This window comes from Chaetura pelagica, unplaced genomic scaffold (genome assembly GCF_000747805.2).
Source record: "Chaetura pelagica isolate M959 unplaced genomic scaffold, ChaPel_1.0 scaffold591, whole genome shotgun sequence".
NCBI classification, from domain to species: Eukaryota; Metazoa; Chordata; class Aves; order Apodiformes; family Apodidae; genus Chaetura; species Chaetura pelagica.
In genome coordinates this window covers 13,330-32,427 of record NW_009951959.1, presented here as the reverse complement: position 1 = coordinate 32,427, position 19,098 = coordinate 13,330, and the positions used below count along the sequence as shown (strand labels likewise).

The 19,098-nt window shown below is 46.7% G+C and overlaps 1 protein-coding gene across 1 annotated transcript in view; it reads right to left on the bottom strand.

Moving 5' to 3' along the window:
- Positions 1-19,098, bottom strand: part of FAM102A (family with sequence similarity 102, member A) — a 31,920-nt gene that overhangs the window by 10,426 nt on the left and 2,396 nt on the right. Inside the window, exons 2-3 of the mRNA XM_010000533.1 lie at positions 1,879-1,999; positions 1,544-1,573 (exon numbers count right to left, since the gene is read on the bottom strand). Coding sequence (XP_009998835.1) covers positions 1,544-1,573; positions 1,879-1,999 — 151 coding nt within the window. The remainder of the gene's footprint in view (positions 1-1,543; positions 1,574-1,878; positions 2,000-19,098) is intronic.

Here is a 19,098-nt window from a genome sequence, read left to right as displayed (position 1 = left end):
AGGGTGTTCACAAGCTGCGTTTTCTTCTACATCTGCTGCCACAACTGGAGGCGTTTTCAGCTGAATGAGTAGAGGTGAAAAAGGTGAGGACTCATTGACTGGAATGGGAAGGTCGTTGTGTGAACATACACTGCAGGCTTCTGTAAGGAACGTCAGGATTCCCAAGTCAGGTCTGCCTGGAACAAGCCTGGTCCATAGGGCAAGACTGCAAGGCTTAACCACCCTGTCTGGTGTGACATCCCTCACCTCTGTGAGGCCAGAATGTGCAGGGCCTCTCCTGCTGAGTTCCAGGAGAATGCATCTGTCTCCTTCACATGAGACCATACAAGATACCAGCCCAAGAGGTGACAAGTACAAGAGGACAATTGAGCTTTGGTTTCTAATTCTGGGGTGGAGCAACAAGATGTCTCTCAAAATGCCACTAACTCCACAACTGGAGACTGAGTAAAAGGGAAGTAGGTTAGAATATGGCCTGAATAAGAGCCCAGGTTAAGTCCACCATGAAGTCATGCCTTCAGGCTTCCTTTAATGCTGAATTTACAAGTAGTGTGGGAAGCCTGGGGATGGACACTGAGGAAGGAACAGGCTGATGCATTTACTTTGTCTCAGAGGCATCTCCCTTCCTCCAACTACACTGCTCTCCCCAGACTGCTCTGCAACATGGAGGAATAACCTCTCCCCAGCATGAAATTAGTGAAAAAGAAACTGATAGCCCTAGAGACCATGTCCTACTTAGCAACAAAAAAGGAACAGTGTGGGCAGCAACACTGTCCCCTGTCACACAGCACAGCAGGGCACAGGAGTGCAGTTCACCCAGCAAAGCCAGTTGCCTCTGTGGTCTCAGGGAGGATATTGATTAGAAGAAATTCTTACAGGGTTGTGCGTGACCCGCACATCTGTTTATTAGAAACCAGCAGCACTGACTCATTTTCAAACAAACATGGTTTCAGGCTCTGTGTGAGCTCAGCTTCTAAGCCAACATTGTCTCTTGATGCAGCACGAAGAGGAGAAGGGGGTGGCCCATTGTCCCTTCATGGCGCAAATAAGAAAACAGGGGAGAACAAACTAAAACTGACACCCCTGCTGATCCATTTGGGTTTTGCTTTAGTGCCTCCTGTGCTGTGGCAGGCAGTGACTTCTGCTGTGCAGCTCTGCCTGTGCTCACCAGGCAGTGAGGTGCCTGCCCCAGCCCCAGCTGGCTGCTGTGTTCTGGAGAACAGAGCTGGAGTCTGTGTTTCTTTATTAGAGAGATGCTGCCAGAAGCCAAGAGAGTTCACATCTGACTCAGAACTTCCCCAAAGTTTGAGGACATGCAGATCATCTTCCCAACCCCCGTCTCAAATCCACATCCAGAGCAATCTGGATGCTGTCCCAGCAAGTCAATGTTTTCGGGAAATCATTTAACTCAGGCTTAGACTAAGAACTGATCATCATCTCTCCAAATTGCTTCACACAGCAGCCACTGGTTTCCCATGGGTGTAAAGCACTAAGAGAAGAAAAGACCATCACCCCTCTGCCACATTTGTCCTTTCTGTGCTCTTACCTTTGAGTAGGTCTTTCCACCCTTCAGCTCCTAGAACAGGAGACAAAACAAACAGGAAAAGCAGCTATTACATATGCTAGGGAAACAGGGGGGGAAAGTCACTACTCAGCCCTGGAATTTGCTTCACAAACCCCTGTTTCTCAAGGGTTACCACCACCCTGGTTGCTCCCACGCTCCATCAAGCACCCTTGCTGGAGAAAGAGAGACTCCATTTGAGTCACATCCCAGCTCAAACAATCCTTCCTTCCCACCCCAATCCATGCAATTCTTGCTGACAAAAAAACCAGCTAGTAACTGACACCAGTACCTGCCAGAAGCAGGAGTGAGGTGCTCACCTTACGGACAGACACTCTGCAGATGCAAGGGTCCAGGAGCCCCGTGGCTGGGTTGGCACTCATTTTACACACAAAGGTGAACTTCTTTTTCCAGCGGACACAGTTCTCCTGAACTTCCTCCCTATAAGAATGCAAAGGGGGAAAAAAAATAAGTAGTTCTTCAAATAAAGGTACAAAACCCAATCCAGCTGGAGTATTAAGTATCTTTTTCAATGAGGGGCAGCCTGGCCTGCAAAAATCCTCTACAACACAGCTTGGTCCACACCACCTGAAACTGCACCACACGAAGGTGTTAGCATCAAGCTTTTCATTAGCCAATACAGGCAAAATCCACCTACGTTGCAGGGAAGACTAATCATCCCATCAACAAAATTTGCCTTTAAAACTCTCCCAAGCTCTCTGACATTTCCTGCTCGGCTGGTTTAGCTCATTCACCGTCCAGCCTGGACAGAGCCAACCTCTGTAACCCAACTGGGCTGAAGGTTCTCAAGCTTATTTTCCTACACTGAGCCTGTTTTGTACAGCAAATGTGCTATGTGTTCTGGATGTCCTTCCCAGGCAGCCATCCTGCTTCTTATGCTGGGACTAAGCCAGTGAGGACAGCCAGCTTGAAGGAGGACAAAAGTGCACGTGAAAATGCTCCGGGGTGCACACAGCCAGGACCAAGCAAGGGCTGTGCTTCAAGTCATGGGGAGGGTTTCAGACCATAAAGCAGTCTCAGGCAGAGACAGGGTGGCTTTGCACAGCTTCTGAGCAGCCTAAAGGGTGAGGGGAGAAGCACAAGGCTCCAGCACAGCCTGAGCCTGTGGGAGAAAGAGAGGAAGCCTTCCCAAGAGCAGGAATCACTTCAGGAAGAGCTTTGCCTTCTGCAGAGCCCCTCAGGGGAAGCTGGATGTCACCCTTCAAAGGAGCCCTGAAACAAGGTGTGTGGGTCCTTCTGCCAGGCTCTGGGTCCCCACTGAGCCTCTGCAGGACCTGATCCATTTATGGCTCAGAGCTTGGCCTCCAGCCAATTAAGTTCTCAAAGTAATGAGGCCAGGGGGAGGGAAGGCACTTGGACAGCTATGAGCTAGCAAGTTTGCATCTCTTATCTCTCCTCTTCGAACAGGACAAAGGGGCAAGGGCACCAGATAAACTGTTTGCTTTAGCAGGGAAAGGGAGGCTTCCCACCATCTGCCCCAGCACGGGGTGAGCCAAAGAGATCAGTGGCAAAGGGGAGAATGATCAGTCTCGGTACTGCCTCAACTCCCCAGGGAAGGAAGGGCAGCAGCTGGAATATAGCCCAACAAACCCTTCTGCAGCCCCACAGGACACGTATCAGTGACTGGATCCTGACCCAGGAGGTCTCTGCTAGTCCTCTGAGCTGTTCTGTGGGACTCGAATGTGCTGGCCCAGGCCATCAGAGAACAGAAACGGGGTAACTGACAAGTAACTAAAACCTGTAATCCTCTGTAATGCAGGTAAGGGCTGATCATCCCCATTTAAAAAGCAGGGAAACAGAAGGCAGCAGTTCCTTCAAGGCAGTGAACTTAAACTCCTTCCAGACAGGACCAAGGCTGGCTATTGAAGTCACTGCAAAGTGAGACATCTAAGTGCTGAAAATACCTTCGAATCTGGAATTAATTCAAGATGAGATCTGGTTCTCATTGCTCCAATCAACTCACTCCAGCTCCTTCAGGCAGGAGAAGAAACACTTAGAGGTTTTAAAATGGCTTTGCCTATAATAAAATACTCACCGAGACAGCCAAATTAGGCAAGTTGTGTTTCAAATGTGAGGTGCCTTAAACCTGCCTTAAGAGTAGTTATTTCAAATGACCTAACTAAGGAAAACTCGTTGATACACACAAAAAAAGGAATTAAACAGGATAGAAAAATGCTTGCAAGCACACGTGCTTCAGGAAGGCAAGGAGAGTACATGGGATGCAGGAAGCACCAATATTTTAGCAGCATTAGTTGTCCTTAAAAAGGAACTGCTGGAGATCAAGGCTAATGCTAATTCTGCTAACACCACCAGAGCTTCAAGTTGAATCCTGGGAGGCAGCTACAAGCGGGTGGTCTTGAGATCAGACAGGAACAACAGCCCATGGCTGCAAAGCCTGCTCACCAACTCAGAGCTCTAGCTCCTGTCTGAAGGGAACACTGAAGGGATGAAGCTCCAGCTCCCAACACCCACCACACACACCCAGCTCCCTGCAGCCTCAGCCGTAGGATCGGCAAGAACTGCTCCAGCAGCAAGTTCCCTGACTCAGGAATTCTCCCTCACATTACAATGCAGCTATGATTAAGCATCTGTTGGATGCTGCTAAGTCCAATGAAGGCTAATCACTTCAAACCACAGCAAAAAATACTGATTGGTAATAGAGCTCCTTCAGAGCTCATGTGCTGTTAGCATAAGCTCCAAGAGGCATTCTGCTTCTTATTAAGGATGTGCGTTGGCCTCCCAAAACTGCTGTGGATACCACACGGTGCAAGGGATTAGGAAAAGGATTTGGGGGGGTTATGTTGCCCACAGCATTGCAAACATGAACCAGAGCTGCAGGTGCACGTGTAGCTTGGGGCTTTTTATGTCTTTGGAATAGTCTGCACAGGGTGGAAAGGAGCTGACAAGGCTAAATTCGGACTTGCTTTCCAGTCACAAGTTTCACAATCCTTCAACAATGACTTTCAACTTTCTGTTTTACTTTAAAGAGTGGCTTTTAAGGGCAGGGGCTGGGTCTGTATCGTTAAACAATCAAGCAACAGCACTATTGTTTCAAGCCAAGCTCTAAGAAATGAGTTCCACATTTCCAGAAGAGGCATGTGGGGCAGTGACGGGCTTTGACTTCCCACCTCCCACCAAGCAATCGTTAGGCTGGTAATTAGAGAACACTAAAATTGGGGGGGGGGAGGCTAAAAAAAGTGTACTCAGTGATGAGCAGTCCTGTGTTTAGCCCTAGAATATTCTCTGATGTACAATTAGGAACCTTCACACAGAAGCCAAAAACACATAAGGAGTGTGGTGAGGGCTGCACTGGGAGGTGTTCCCTTCCATCCTAATCACAAGGCACCTAAAAGCAAAGCAGAAATTAACAGCTTAAAACCAGAAGTGTCTAATTTTAAGTTTCACCCTGTATTTGGAGAACCAGAAATAGATCAGACCAATGCCTGGTACTAGGTGCCAATTCAATGGGTCTTCAGAAGTTTTATTTTAAAAAGCTGCCTGTGCCTCTTTGCAGAAAGTCTCCGTGAAGGTTGAATCTCTGCCAAGAGAAGCTTTGCCCTCTTCTGACTCCAGACTTATTCAAAGCTGTGTAATTACTCTTCTAGACCTAAATATACCTCTTCGGAATAAACCAGTGCAACCTTGCAGCAGCTTTGGTGAAAAGTGAAGCTCCAGACAGAGCTTCCCGGGGTCTTCCAAGCCCAGAGCTGCTCACCTGCCTCCAGCTCCTTGATCAGCCAGAAGGGACAGTTTGCAGCACACCCCTCTGAACATTCTATCCCTTGAGAGATTATTTACCAGAAAAAGATCAAGTAGATGATGTTTCACCAGAGCATGGGATGAATCCAAGTAATGGGAATGATGCACAGTAGTGACCCACCAGTTTACCTACTGTTACAGAATTAACTGTGTACTTGGTGGAGCCAGCAAGGCCTCTCAGGGTTCAGATCTCACACACAGCTCTGGAGATAGGCAGAGGAACTGATCAAACTGATTTCAGAGAAGACATGTTTCTCAGTTGTGATTTTAATGCTGTGGACAGAGTAGTTCTTGTTACAGAAAGCCACAAAGCTCACTATAAATGCAAGTCAGCTAAAGCAAACACTTCTAGAAGGCCACATACATGACCCATGCTATCTTGGGCTGTCGTGGGCCTCTGTCCCACATGAAAAACCCAGCTAAGGAAACACCCAAACAGAGATTAAAACTTCTATTTGCCAACTCCAAACTGAGTTGCACCCAACTGGGTATCATGCTTCAAACACACAACCCCATGAAGCAGTTTTGCCTTGCTGAGACACTTAGAAAAGCAGATGTTTCCCTCTTACTTTATGGCAGTAGTCACACGTAAGACAGTTAAAGTACAAAGCATCATTAAAAGGCCACAGGATTACTGGGAGGGCAACAACAACAACAAATAGCTTTTTAATCCAATTGTTTCAGTGGTGCAATGTGTCTCAGTCTGATGTTACATGCACAGGAACAGATCTGGGAAAACCTCAGGCAAAATGAGACAGTAAATAGATAAGCACAGACAAAGAGCTTCTTATTCAGATTTCCTCCTTCTCATCTACAGGAAGGGGGAGGGCAAGCTTTCCTATTTCTGATGCCCAATCCACATGCTCACTGTCCCCCCTCTTGCAGATGTGGATCTGTGTCAGACCCTTCAAGCTGAACTAATCCTCCTGCCTGCTTGCTGCAGCCTGTGCTCTGCATCCTCCTCACTGGTTCACCACAGCTCCAAGGAGCACAACATCACTGAAGCAGCATCTCCATCTGATAAGGCACCAGAAAGATAACACCATTTTAAAGAGGCCAAGGAGCCAAACCCCAGCTCAGATTCATGTAAGCATGATGCATTGAAATGCAGCTCTCAAAGGAGCCCCAGCACTCTACTCCAGCAGTGGATCTTTTGGGGAGGAAGGTGACACAGTCTCAGGGGTGCAGGCCAAATCCCTGCAGCCACAGAGAAAAACTAAAAATCAAGTATTTTCAGCTGATTGATTGCATCTGAAGGGCAACATTATGTATCTTCTACAGCATTTCTTAATGCAGCTCTGCCTTTAGCTGCAGAGACCCACTGCTAAGACAGCCTCATCTATTCCCTGCCTTCCTGAAGGCTGAATTAGAGCAGGATCCCTGGCACTCTCTTACCTTGGCAAAGCCTGAACAACCCTGTGTTATGCTTCAGAGAAGATGGTTACTATTCTAACCAGGTAATCTAGTGCAAAACTGTAGGAGACCTTTGGTAAGGGCAAGGAAAAAATCATTGAAAAAACAGTTTTAAAATTGACTTTCTAAGATGCCCAGGTCAGTGGTCACTACTCACATTTCTGTACTCCAAGCACACCAAGGTTTGTATCGTCCTACAAACACAGCAGGTCTTGCTACAGAGGCCCTTAATCACTGTCCATAAAGCACAGAAAATACAAAGGTGAGTGATCACAGATACAAGAAAGCAGGTCTTCATTCCATCATCAGCTCGTTTAGATACACCATCCAGAATCTGTAGGTATCCCCACAGCCTGGGCTCAGGACTCCACTGCAGCATATGTATTATTAAAGAAAACTGCAGCTTTGAGGCTTTGCCATCCAGATGCTTAGCAAGGAAAAGGAGAGAAATCAACAGCAAACAAGAAGCATCACTGATGAATGGAAATGTACCGCTTTGGGCTGCCAGCCTTTGTATCTTGTCAAGCTCAAGCAGGCCAAACACAGGTAGGAAGGAGAGGCAAACATGATGCAGCAGCTGGTGCTGGGAAGCTCAGTGGAAACATAACCCAAGAATGAGGGGTGACACAGCATGGGGAACACCATACAGGATCATAAACTCCAGCTGGATACATCATGCATGGAAATCCAAGACAGTTTAACCTGTGTACAAGTGCTTTATGGCACGTTATTTACGCAGAGGGGTTTTGCCTTCCCTGTGCAGAGGAACAGAAGAGGCTGAGAGAAGCTCTCAACAATAAAGTGACTCTGTTTTGACTGGGCTTACATCACTGAACAGAACAACTGCCAACCCAAGGAGCTGGATGTCTCCCCCACTGCAAACAACTCTGTATTCTCCAGCTGACAAGCACTGGTTGTTGTGTAGTAGACATTAGCAGTTATGATGGAAAAATGGCTCAGAGACAGATGATGCAGACTGTGTGACTAAGAGAACTAAGCAAGCCTTTGTCACTTCAAGCCAATCTTACTTGGATGTTTCACTGCAAGTGTTTTAAACAAGGGTTCAGAAGTAAGGTCATCACATCCACCACCTACTTGAAAAATTCACTTCTAAATTCCCAGGAAACCCATTCCAATGACAGAGACAGACACCTACCCACATCTCCCTCTTTGCATCAGGCTACACCTAATAATTTAGTTCTTCTTTTGCACTGGAGGGGAGATACACAGGAGCTCTCTAACTGCCAAATTTGAACCCCAAGGCTTTTAGAATGAAGCATTCATGTGACCCAGCATTTTCTGGGGAGAACAAGACCAGCTCCAACAGTTTTGGAGGGCTTCACCATGTTTGCTTAGTTCTGCCTCACACCAGGAGATGGACATCCATCCATCCATCCATCCATCCATCCATCCATCCATCCATCCATCCATCCACTCTTGATGTTCACTGGCACTTGGGGAGGTGGGGGAAGAGCAAACAGGGAAGGAGGAGAAGGGGAAAGTCAGCTCAGGAAACTCAGATTCCACTGAGGCAGCTGACAGCACAGCCTGCATGATCCCTGTTTGACTGGAAAAGAGCCAAATACAGGAAAAAGGATTAGCAGCAACTGTACCAGGAAAGAAAAAGCTAATTGCATAAACTTGAGTAAGAAACAATCAAGACTGTTTAACTGGGGGACAAGGAGGGAAGGTGACGACAGCACCAAGTGAAAGGTAGGTGAGGAAAGAATTGGAGCAGAAAGAAGGTGAGCATGACATAAAAACAGGATACAAATAATTATTAAGAAATCCTCCTTAAGAATAAGCTGGTATCTAGCAGGCAAGTGATTGACTTTTTACGGCTTTAACCTTATTTCCAGAAGAAGCCAATTTCCGCAGAAGCACAGCTTTTGAAGTGCATATTAGAGTTCCCTCCCAGGCAGAGATCAATCTTGATAAAAGGTCCACCAGCACAAGCCAGGGAGTGATAATACTTACTGGAAAAAGGGGGTGGCAGTCAATCACCAGTAGGAAACCCTCCAGCACCAGCATTCCTCGTTGTGTATTAACAGCTTCTTTGAAAGGCAGTAATTCAGTTATGCCTGGACTGCAGTCACATGCACCCAGACATGTGTCTTTTATAAGTGACAGACATGAAATTCTGCACCTTGTGCAGAATGTCCCACCAGCAAGAGCTTTCCAGTGCAGTCCATCTCATCTGCTCCAGATCATTGCTCTGGGTAGTCTCCAGTACATCCAAGGGCTGCTAAAACCTAGCACTGGGGCTTATTATAGAAAAAAACAAACAACAACTTTCAAACCATACCTTGGATCTAAATCTTAAAACCTCTAAGCTCCTCTTAACATGAGCTATGTTTAAAATACCATGAGAAACAATGGAAGTTATTAAAAACCAGCATGGAGCTGGTGACTGAGTGCTACAGGAGAAATTGCACAATGAAATAAAAATTGTGCCATATCAAGAAAGTCACAGAATAATGGCCCTTTAAAACCTAAGCTATAGAACAAGTCAGATGAGTTTTGGAAGGGTAAGGAAGGGTGGAGCAGGGAGAAGGCAAGGGAAAATAATTCTAACAGATTTGCAGCAGAGCAGCAAGGGACATGTACGTGGCATTTTACAGACAGGACAAGCCCAGCAGAGCCAGGCTGCTTTGAGGGATTTATAATTCATGTTCTTGCATCTCAAAGCAGAGAAAAATAGCTGGGCATCAGGAAAACAAGGACAAGCAGGGACTGTAACAGTCAATGCTGTGCAAATACATCTACTATAACACCCTGTGCTGAAGACAGACCAACCCGAAGCAGCACATATCCAAGGACTTCTTGCCACATCTACAGAGCACAAGCTCTTTTTGGTCAGAGGCCAGGGGTGTGTGCCAGGACCAAAACATCTCAAGCCAAGAACCAAACTCTTAAGTGTAAAGAAAGGAATAGCTGGATAGATGACTCAGTGACTGAAACACAAATCTGTAATAACGTGCGTATTGAACGTTGAAAGACGCATTTGCTTTTTTTGAACTCTGATCATGCACTGAGTCACCACACCAACTCCTACTTCTATTGTTCTGACACACTACGTTAGAGCTGTATTAGGCAAGAATGAACCACGTGCCAGGCTGCCAAGCCCACCACCAGTGCTTTCCTCTCACAAGCAAATTCACACGGATTTCAAAGCACAAACGGGCCCGCAGCACAGAGTTCCCTTGGGTCTGCCCAGGTCACCTTCCAGGTACCATGGCTCAGGTTGTTGTAGGTTGGTGCTGCCTTCTGCAGCCTGTCTCAGATGTTCTTCCAGCTCCCATGGTTGCTCTGTGTTATCTTGCAGATCAGAGAAGAACTGGTATAACTCTGGGCATAAACACAACTGAACGAACGTGGCAGAGGGACAATTTAACCAAGAAGGGCTCCCAAACTCTTTCCTACATCTCTGGCCAAGTCAGCTGGATTTTCAGGGGATGAGCAAACCCGAGCTGAGAGACCCCCATGTGACTGGAGGATGGAGGACGCAGAGGGAGGGGATGGTCAGGGTCATTACCAAGTTGATTGCACAGTAAAAACACAAAACTTAAAACAAGGGGAAAAAAACCCTGACTCTCCCAGGGCCCATTTGCCCTTTGGCCAAATCACAATTAACATTTCTCCTGTAGTTCTAACAGATAGAGGAACTAAAGCTTCAGAAGGTCAAAAATGCTTCAGAAAAAACCTCAAAAGTTTGTTCTGTACAGATGCTAACAAGATTAAAGTAGATTAACCCACTGTATTGCAGTGTCAATGCATGTTTCTGTAACACACTGTAGCCTGGAAAGCCTTTTCACTCCTGGCAGCCTGTGGATGTAAAATGAAGATGCACTGATTATCTGTTGCTGATATATTTATAAACTTTCTTCATCCCCTAAGTGTTAGCTGTCATTCTGAAAGATTCCAGATTTGCCTTTTGCTGACTAAATTTGAACTCCTAGTGAAGAGAGACAGCAATGTAAACTCCAGCAAAGAGAACTCTGATAATATCCCTGCCACACAGGGTCCAAGAGATGGCTGCAACTCCACAGTGGAAGAAAGCTGTGTCTGAAAGATGCTTTTATAAATAAAAAAGGAAGCTACTTTGCAAGACAAAAAAATCCACATACACACCCCTGAGATGAGAGAAATCAAGACATGTATCAGCTCAATACTCCAGGGCTTTGCTGGGACAGAAAATGAGGAAAATAGAAACCCTGAAGGGAATTGACACAAGACTAGGAACAACATCCATAATTCAAGTGATGTATAAAGTGGCAAATCTTTTGGCCTCAAAGCAGATTTATGGCACATGAGGACATACAGATGCCAGAAGAGTTAAGTGGCCTTTTTTCACCAGTATCAACCCATTTCAACCAGGAGAGTTTGCCAATACAGCTGTTTCAGAGAAGCCTTTTCAGTGCAAATTAACCTACATATGAGCTTAATTTCTGGAATCATTTCTTTAATCCCATGTGATATAATAGCATTGCAATTTGGCTCGAGCACACTGTAGAGCCCTTCAGTAAATAAGCTGCATAAACTTAACCCTAGTGCTAAGAGTAGGTTTAGTTACCCAAAAGGTAACAACACCCTGCTGTGCTTAGACATGTTCCTCTGTGAGTCACTTCTACACGATACACATCTAGTCACAACCAACACAATAGTCCAGGATCAAGCCCTTTATATGTAAACAGCTTTTTCATTCCACGATGAACACAGGTGTTTTATGATGGTTCCCCTATAAGGGCACCCTTCAGCAGTGCAAACCAAGTCCCTGGTTTTAAACACACATTCTCCCTGAACCTCCATCAGTATCTATCACTGTAAGGGTTTATCAGCAAAAAGAAACCCAGCAGAAGAGGTCTGCAAATGAAAAAAGGCAGCTGAGGAAAGCCTGCTGCCCCCTGACTCATCACCATACTGGTGGTGAAAGGCTGGGATGTCTTGACCCTGCCTGTCCCAGCTCTCTGTTCCCTTCTACCCCAGCTCTGGAGTGTGTCAGACCTGGTGTTATGCTACGGTGCCAGAGCCAGCAAGGGGAGGGGAGAGAAAGGGGTCCAAGAGCAGACAGAGCTGCTTTTGCTCCTCCGGAACCACAGCTCCAGATGAACGTAATTCTCTGAGCAAGACCAATATCTCATGATGCAAGTTGTCCTAATCAGAGAAAGGTAATTTTATGAACTGCATCTTGGTTAAAAGCAGAATATGGGTGAGCTCTGCATTTTGTGACAGCAGTGGGTGCTGATTAAGCCCCCAGGAGATGTTACCATGGGCTCCCACTGCTCAGCTGCCAGGAGCAGGTACCTGAGGATCAGTTTTACCTGCCCTGTGGCTGTCACTGCCAGCTGTATTCAGACACATTCCCTTGATTCTCCCCTGCTGAGAGCAAATGACATTGGAGAGATGCCAACACGTTGCTTCTGGAGGGAAGACAACGTTCAGGTTTGTTTTGAAAGAACAGACATTAAAGAGAACAGTGACCAGAAGAGACCAACCACCTAGTTCTAGTACAGAAAAAAAAAAAAAAAAAGGTATCTAACACAGCAGAAAGGCAGCAAATATAAGAAACAGTTATAGGAAATAAACTGCACCATAGAGTTTCCCTTGCAGCAAGGAGCACTGCAGCTACTGAAGGCAGGAGATGAGCAGCACTGTTCTTGAAAGGAATTCAACATTTATGCAGATGCAATTGCCTAGTGTTACCAAAGTATGAGATAAAACATCACAGGCCGCTGACAGAAGCCAGGAAAAGAGCTTTCCTACAGAGGGGTTACTGCATAATTAATCTGTACCACAGACAGGCAGACTATCTCCTGAGCAGCCCTTACTGCTCAGCCTGGAAACAGGACTAGCTGGGGCTGACTTGGTACAGATAATCAGCCTCAAAGTGTGAACACTGAAAGTGTTGCTCCTTTCCAGGGCAACAGAGATCTGGAAAGATTGCTGAATTATATATATCTCACAGATTCCTCCCTCATTTTCTGTGACACGCAGGCACAGCCTGGGTGATGATGGGAAGAACAGGAACTAGCAAGAGAAACAGAAAAAGCAGGATGAAAGCACAGCCAAGCTGGCAACCCTCTCCCCAGCCTATGCATGTGAACAAAAATCCTCTGAAAAATCACATCACATCCCACCTCAACTTTGTTGTTTCAAGTGTGGACAAAGCCTGAAAGTCTGATACAAGGCCAGGGTGGGGGAAAAAATTCTCTAAGCCCAAGTTTTTCCAGACAAGCCTTTCCTTCCCCCTCTCCTAGCCATTTACATTTTTATTTTGATGAGCAATATTATCCCTTATGAACTGGAAAGAAAAGTGACTGGACAGAGAGCAAGGCACTTGGAAACCTCTGGACTCCTCACTCAGCACTTGCATTTCAGGAGGAATGAAAACTCCAGGTAGGCATATGCTGACCTGTCTTTCGTGTGGCAGCTGGCTGAGGGAGGTTCTGTTGATCATTAACCCAATACCCATTAGTGAAACACCTTGCCACAGTAATTTCATACCAAGTTATGTTCTGGAAGCAGAAGTGGAGGTATGTGACAACCCCAAACTGAAGCCCTGAGGCCACATCCCTTTCACAGGGTTGAGGTTCCTTGATCTGCTTCTCCATTAGCAAAGCCAGACTCAAGCATATAGCTTGGTCATTTCTGAAAGGCACTAAACAAGACCTTAAATTTTGTTTTCTACATTTGGTACACCAAATGCCAAAAGAGAAAGGACTTGTCTCCTTCAGCCAAACATGCAGCTCTAGGAAGCAGCATTCCCAAAAGGATGTTTTCCAGCTCTAGCTGTTGATTGCAGCATGCATATTTCAGGCTAGTTACCAACCCTACCAACAGGCAGGGGTGATGGTCTCTGGAGGTCTCTAAAGCTAAATTGCTAATTAGTGCTGCAGCTTTCCAGCCCTTCCAGGACAGTAAATCCTTACAATCTCTCCCTTCCTCCCATGTAAGCACCTTCAGTGCTTTCAGGCTGAACAGACAAGGTTCATCTCTTATTCAGAATACAGCACACAGCTGTAAAAGTATTTTCAGCTTCACAGTCCCATCTCCTACTACAATGCAGGACCTCCTTCAAGGCCTCCTCTCACCAATGAAGTATAATAAATTTAGCCAAGGGAAAGGCATAATCCTGCTCTCTTGCCAGCTCAGCTACTTTCTATCCATGAGGAAAGCATCCATTGTGCAGACTATATGCTTTTGCTTATTGAGAACATCCTGTCTCTTCCACACTTGCCTCCTCCCAATCCTCTATTCTCCAAGTGCTTCCTTTTCTTCCTCATCCCCATAACCCCATCCCATTTCCTTGATTTTCTCCTCATCTCAGCCTTATCAGTTGAGCTCCATGGGAGACTCATGAAAAGCACATGAAAATGACTTCCATGAAGATCAGCAATTTTCAATCCTGCAGAACAATTCCCTTCCTTGCTCATCAGATTAAAATTACACCAAACAAGAAGGCTGTTCATCCAGAAAACACAGGCACAACTGTTTGTCCAGTGGAAAGTGCCTTCCAAGCCCAGGCACTAAGATGAGATGCTGAGTCTCACTGTGTGGTACCAGAGGCCATGATGGCACCACTGGAGTTAGGACAGCAACAAGTATCGTGTCTCCCAGCACGTGCACAAATGCATTATAGGAACAAACTGCAAGAACAAACAGGAAAGCTTCATCCTGCAGGGTAAGCAGCTGGTACTGAGATGGGGTAACACATCCAGCCACCTGAAATAACCACCTTTACAGCAGGGATTACTGATATGAGGTCACAGGCTGTTACAGAACAAACAAGCAGATCCTAACGTTGGTCCAGGGCACTACTAAACCCTTGGGTTTCATTACACAACGAGCCATGGCTACAAAATAATTCCCCAGCCATTTCAGAGCAGGCTGCAAGCCCAGCACAGAGCCAGCAGCCCACAGAGGATGCAGAACGTATCCTGTCTGAAAAAATGAGGCCACATACAGAGCCACATCCGCTGGTCCTTGCACGGATGAGAGCTCACGGGGCCAAGCACAGGTGGATGCTCCAGAGCTCACCATCCCACTCCTCAGGCTTGGGAACGTGCAGATGTGCCCTGAAGAGAGGGAGGTTTCTGATGTGAGGGAGAAGCTGGGCTCTTTCCTGAAACACTACCAGATGTAGCTTCCTGCAATAAAATAATAATAAGAAATAAATCTGTACCTACCTCATTTATCTAGAAACTGGTACCAGGACAACTTGCCATTGGCAACTTATGGCCTATTAAAATACCAACAATTGTGCAGGGAGACCACAGGCCCCCGAAGGCATGCAGGAATTCCTCAGAAATACAGCTACAAAGCTAGAGTCAACACCCATGGCAGCTCAAGAGCACAAAGAATAAACAGACTGGAAGCCATTTAGGTTTTTCCCTCTATTTCAGAAGTAAATACATGTCTTAAAGGGCAGAGAAGAGGGGGGGCACCCCTTCTGCCTCCCCTTACCCTTGGCCAGAGATGGGAGCATTGCCACCCTGTCAATGAAAAGGGCCACAGGGCCCCCTCAGCCTCAAAGTAGAGCATTAATTTCCAATGAGTAATTTTTGGAGCCAAGGAAGTGGCACAGATGAGGCTGTTGCTCAGAATCAGCTGCCAAAGCAATGCCAGGTCAGCCTGAGCACCCAGGGGGAAGTTTGGAAGCTGGTTGCATCCAAGCACATTTCCTGATGCTGCGGTCGCAGAGCTCCAGGTTCCAGCTTCTGATCAACAAAGCAGCCCCTGCCTGAGCAGCAGCAGGCGGAACAGGAGGCAGAGCATGAGGAGAGGCTGCTCTTTACCCAACAGGATGCAGCCCCCGTGGCAGGAAAGTTTTAACGTAACTCTCTGTCTTGTGACAGGCCCCAGCAGTGACCGGTGACAGGAAGAGTCTGGCAGGGAGCAAATCAACCCACCCCAAAGCCTCTGCCAGGCAGACCCCACAGGTGGAGCAGCCAGAGCCCAGGAAAGGTGAAAGAAATGCTCTGCAAATGCCAAGTTTGTGCCCAAGGACCTTGCAGTGCTGCACTACTCCTTTCCAAGGCCCTCAGCATGACAGAGGTTAAACCTCAGCCACTGTTTTCTGCTCCAGCCACTGTCACCTACATCTAGTTACACCACTGGAGTGAAACCCCCTTTTCTCATCTTTGCTCTCTAGTTTTGTTTCAGAAGGCAAGCAGTGCAGACACTATGCAGTAATATTACCTTGAACTAGGTTATGTTTCTTTGCAAATGATTTCTAGACGCTATATTCAAATTTCTCCTCCATTAACAGCCCCAGCCCACTGCTGAGACTGCAGCCAGGAAAGAAAGTTGTCAGCATGTGAAGCTGCTCTGGAGCATTAAAACTCACTCTCTCGACCTATATATTAGGAATACATAGGGAAAGCCTACCCTTTCAGACAGTTTGCAACAAACCCACTTTTAAAATACATCATCAGACCATGTGCTGTAACAGAGGACAGAGCCAAACATGCATTGTCCTACAATATGGAACTGGGAGAACAGTTTAGAGCTGCAAAGAAGTTCCTTCCTCCACTACACCCTGGCAATCCTGCTCAAATCAAGAGGCAAAACACACCCAGCAATACTCTCACTACAGCTAGTCTTCTTCCCTCCACTGACTGTAGAAGAAACTATTTAGTTACCTACCATCAGACAGTGATGAAGATGTAGATCTCAACTGGGCTGGATCAGTCCTTTAGCCTTGACTACCCAGTTAAAGATTTTCTAGTCTGAAAGAGCTAAACATGGTGAACTTGAAGGACCCTGCAACATCAGACCCAGTGACTATTTATGTAAGGAGAGTGAATTAGTTGATTTCTGACTTTCACTACTGAAACACAGTTGCATTTTAGAGGTGGGATGACTTGCAGCTTCTTTCACAAAGGTTTCTGAACCTAGAACACCAGCCACATGTCGCCAGGGCAAAGCTTCTCCCCCATTTTGTATGTCCTACAGAAATGAAAAAGTTCTGTGTACCACTAAGACACAATAATGCTTTGCATCCCACCAGCTGAGGAAAGCAAGCAAGTTTAGGTCTGTACGTCAGGATGACAGAGCCACACTTGCACAAAAGCTGACTTCAGTCCACAGGGAGCTATCATATGAGGTGGCTCCCCAAATATCAGCATTTCCTTTGGCTTTCTGGATGCAGCTTTACACACACAAAGTGCACTGCAGGAAGTGGCCTTTCACTCTTACTCCATAAAAAATAAATCACAAGGCTAAGAATATTCTCTGTTCAGGCTTACAGCACCAAAATACTTTGAGGCTGGACCACCCTAACAGGGTCAGCTCTTCCCAGGTCGAGCTTGCGTGCAAACAGCTGCTGTGCTGCAGAAGGCTGTGTTCTTTGGTTCCAACTTATGCAAAAGTGCCAGGATCAGAAAACCAAGCTGAAATGCTGCACGAGCTTGGAAAAGCATGGTCTCAAAGGAAATGCAGTCTGAGGTGCCTTCAGAAGGCAATAGGGAAGGTGGGAAAATGTCCTCAGAGTTGCTCAACTCATGCAAAACAGTCTTTCCTCTAGTGTCAGCCAGGGGCTTTCAGAGTACAATTCCCTCCTTCAAATCCAGAAATACCAGAGTGAAACTGTTGGCACACTAACAGAACAACATAGGATGAAGTGTCAGGAGTCTGTGGATAACACCTGGCTCTCCACTTCCTTCCCACCACACACTGGCAGTGCTCGCTGCCAACACGCAGCCAGGGACCCATCGGCACCGAGAAGAGCATCTGGCTGTCACTCCACACCAACTGACACTGTAAGCAGGGGGGTGTATGAATTTAATCAACTCTTCCTCTTCTGTGATAACCAATGATGTGCAGGTACATACTGCACCAGTCTGTAGCTTTAGGCACTCGTTTGGACATCCAGGCTCCTGCCTGTGCTGATCCACAGATCCGAAGCCTCCCAATGAGCTTATCATCTCTCTAGGAACAAAGACACTCACACACACCCCCAAAAAGCTTCAAACTGGTTGGTACAAAATGCAGCAGCCCATCTGCTTCACACAAACGGTTGCCATGAACACATTCCTACTGCCCTGTGCCTGCTATTTTTAAAGATACTTGGGAGGCAACTGAATTCACTGGCAATTGTGCTATTTCAAGTATCCAAATTAATGCTATTCCAGGAATACTCTGGTACTTCTTCACAGGAAGACACAGCACCTGCCTGGCCTACACCTGGCTGGGATGTATTTTCAAAGGACAAACTTCTGTAATCCAACAGGAGAGTGATAAACACCCAGACAATAGATGCTTTTCACACACAGCACTGTAAACTGAAACGGGTGAGTCTAATCCTCAGAAGCCCTGTCAGAGACTTTACAAAGGGAGGGGAAGGAACAAGCAAAAGGAAATTTACAGCTACAACTTCAGTCACAAAAACATCCAAGGCTTAATGCCAAACCTGGGCACAGCAAGTGTGGAAAAAAGGGTACCTGCCTGCATGACAAAAAAAAAACCAACAAACCAGAAAATCCCAGAGAAGCAGATCCCCTGGACCTTTTCCAGAGTGCCTGGAATTCCTAAGAGCGCTAAGTCTTCAAGGATTTCAGACAGATGCCCCTCCAGCCAGGGTGCTTTGCCCCTGCCTGGGCAGATGTGGTGGGAGTGGTTCACAGCTTGGGAGGGGGGTCCCAGCCCTGGGAGTGCCCACCAGACCCACCAAGCTGTGGGAGAACCTGCAACCCAGACTGGAGTGGACTTGGGACTGGGCCGGGTGACGGGTGCTGGCAGCACAGCCTCCCACCTCTGCCCTACTCACAGGTCACTGTGACCCGGTGCCACCCAGCAACTCATTGGATGTATCACACCCCCACCTCTCTCCACAGCCCTGCACAAGCTGCCCAGTGAGTCTGTTGTAAATAACATGAAAAATCCACCTCTGGAGATTCTTATCTTCTTCTTTCCACATCATAGGTCACTTTAATCTTTCCCCAGATCCCAGGAGTATCAAAAAAGGTCATGGAAATGACTAGAGGGGAGGGCAGAGGAGAAGAGCCTAAGCAAGATCTGGGAGCCTCTCCACATGGTAACTCTTCTCACCACTCTTGGAAATTCATCCCTCCTGAAGTTTCTCTGTCTGCAACAGGGGAAAATATTTGGAAAAGGTCAAATGACTCAATACCACTGAGACCTGTAACTTTTCAAGCAGCAAGGGGTTTCCATGTGCTTTCAGTTAGGGTACAGACAGGTTAGGGAAAAGGCAGCTAACCCAACAGCCCTCTTCCCCTCTGCTCCTTTCTAAGCACACCGAGCAGGCTGAGAGTCATGTATGTGTTTAGTTTAAGTTACAGATGATTTGGCTGCTGGAACACATCTGCAACACACCACAGTGAGCGAAC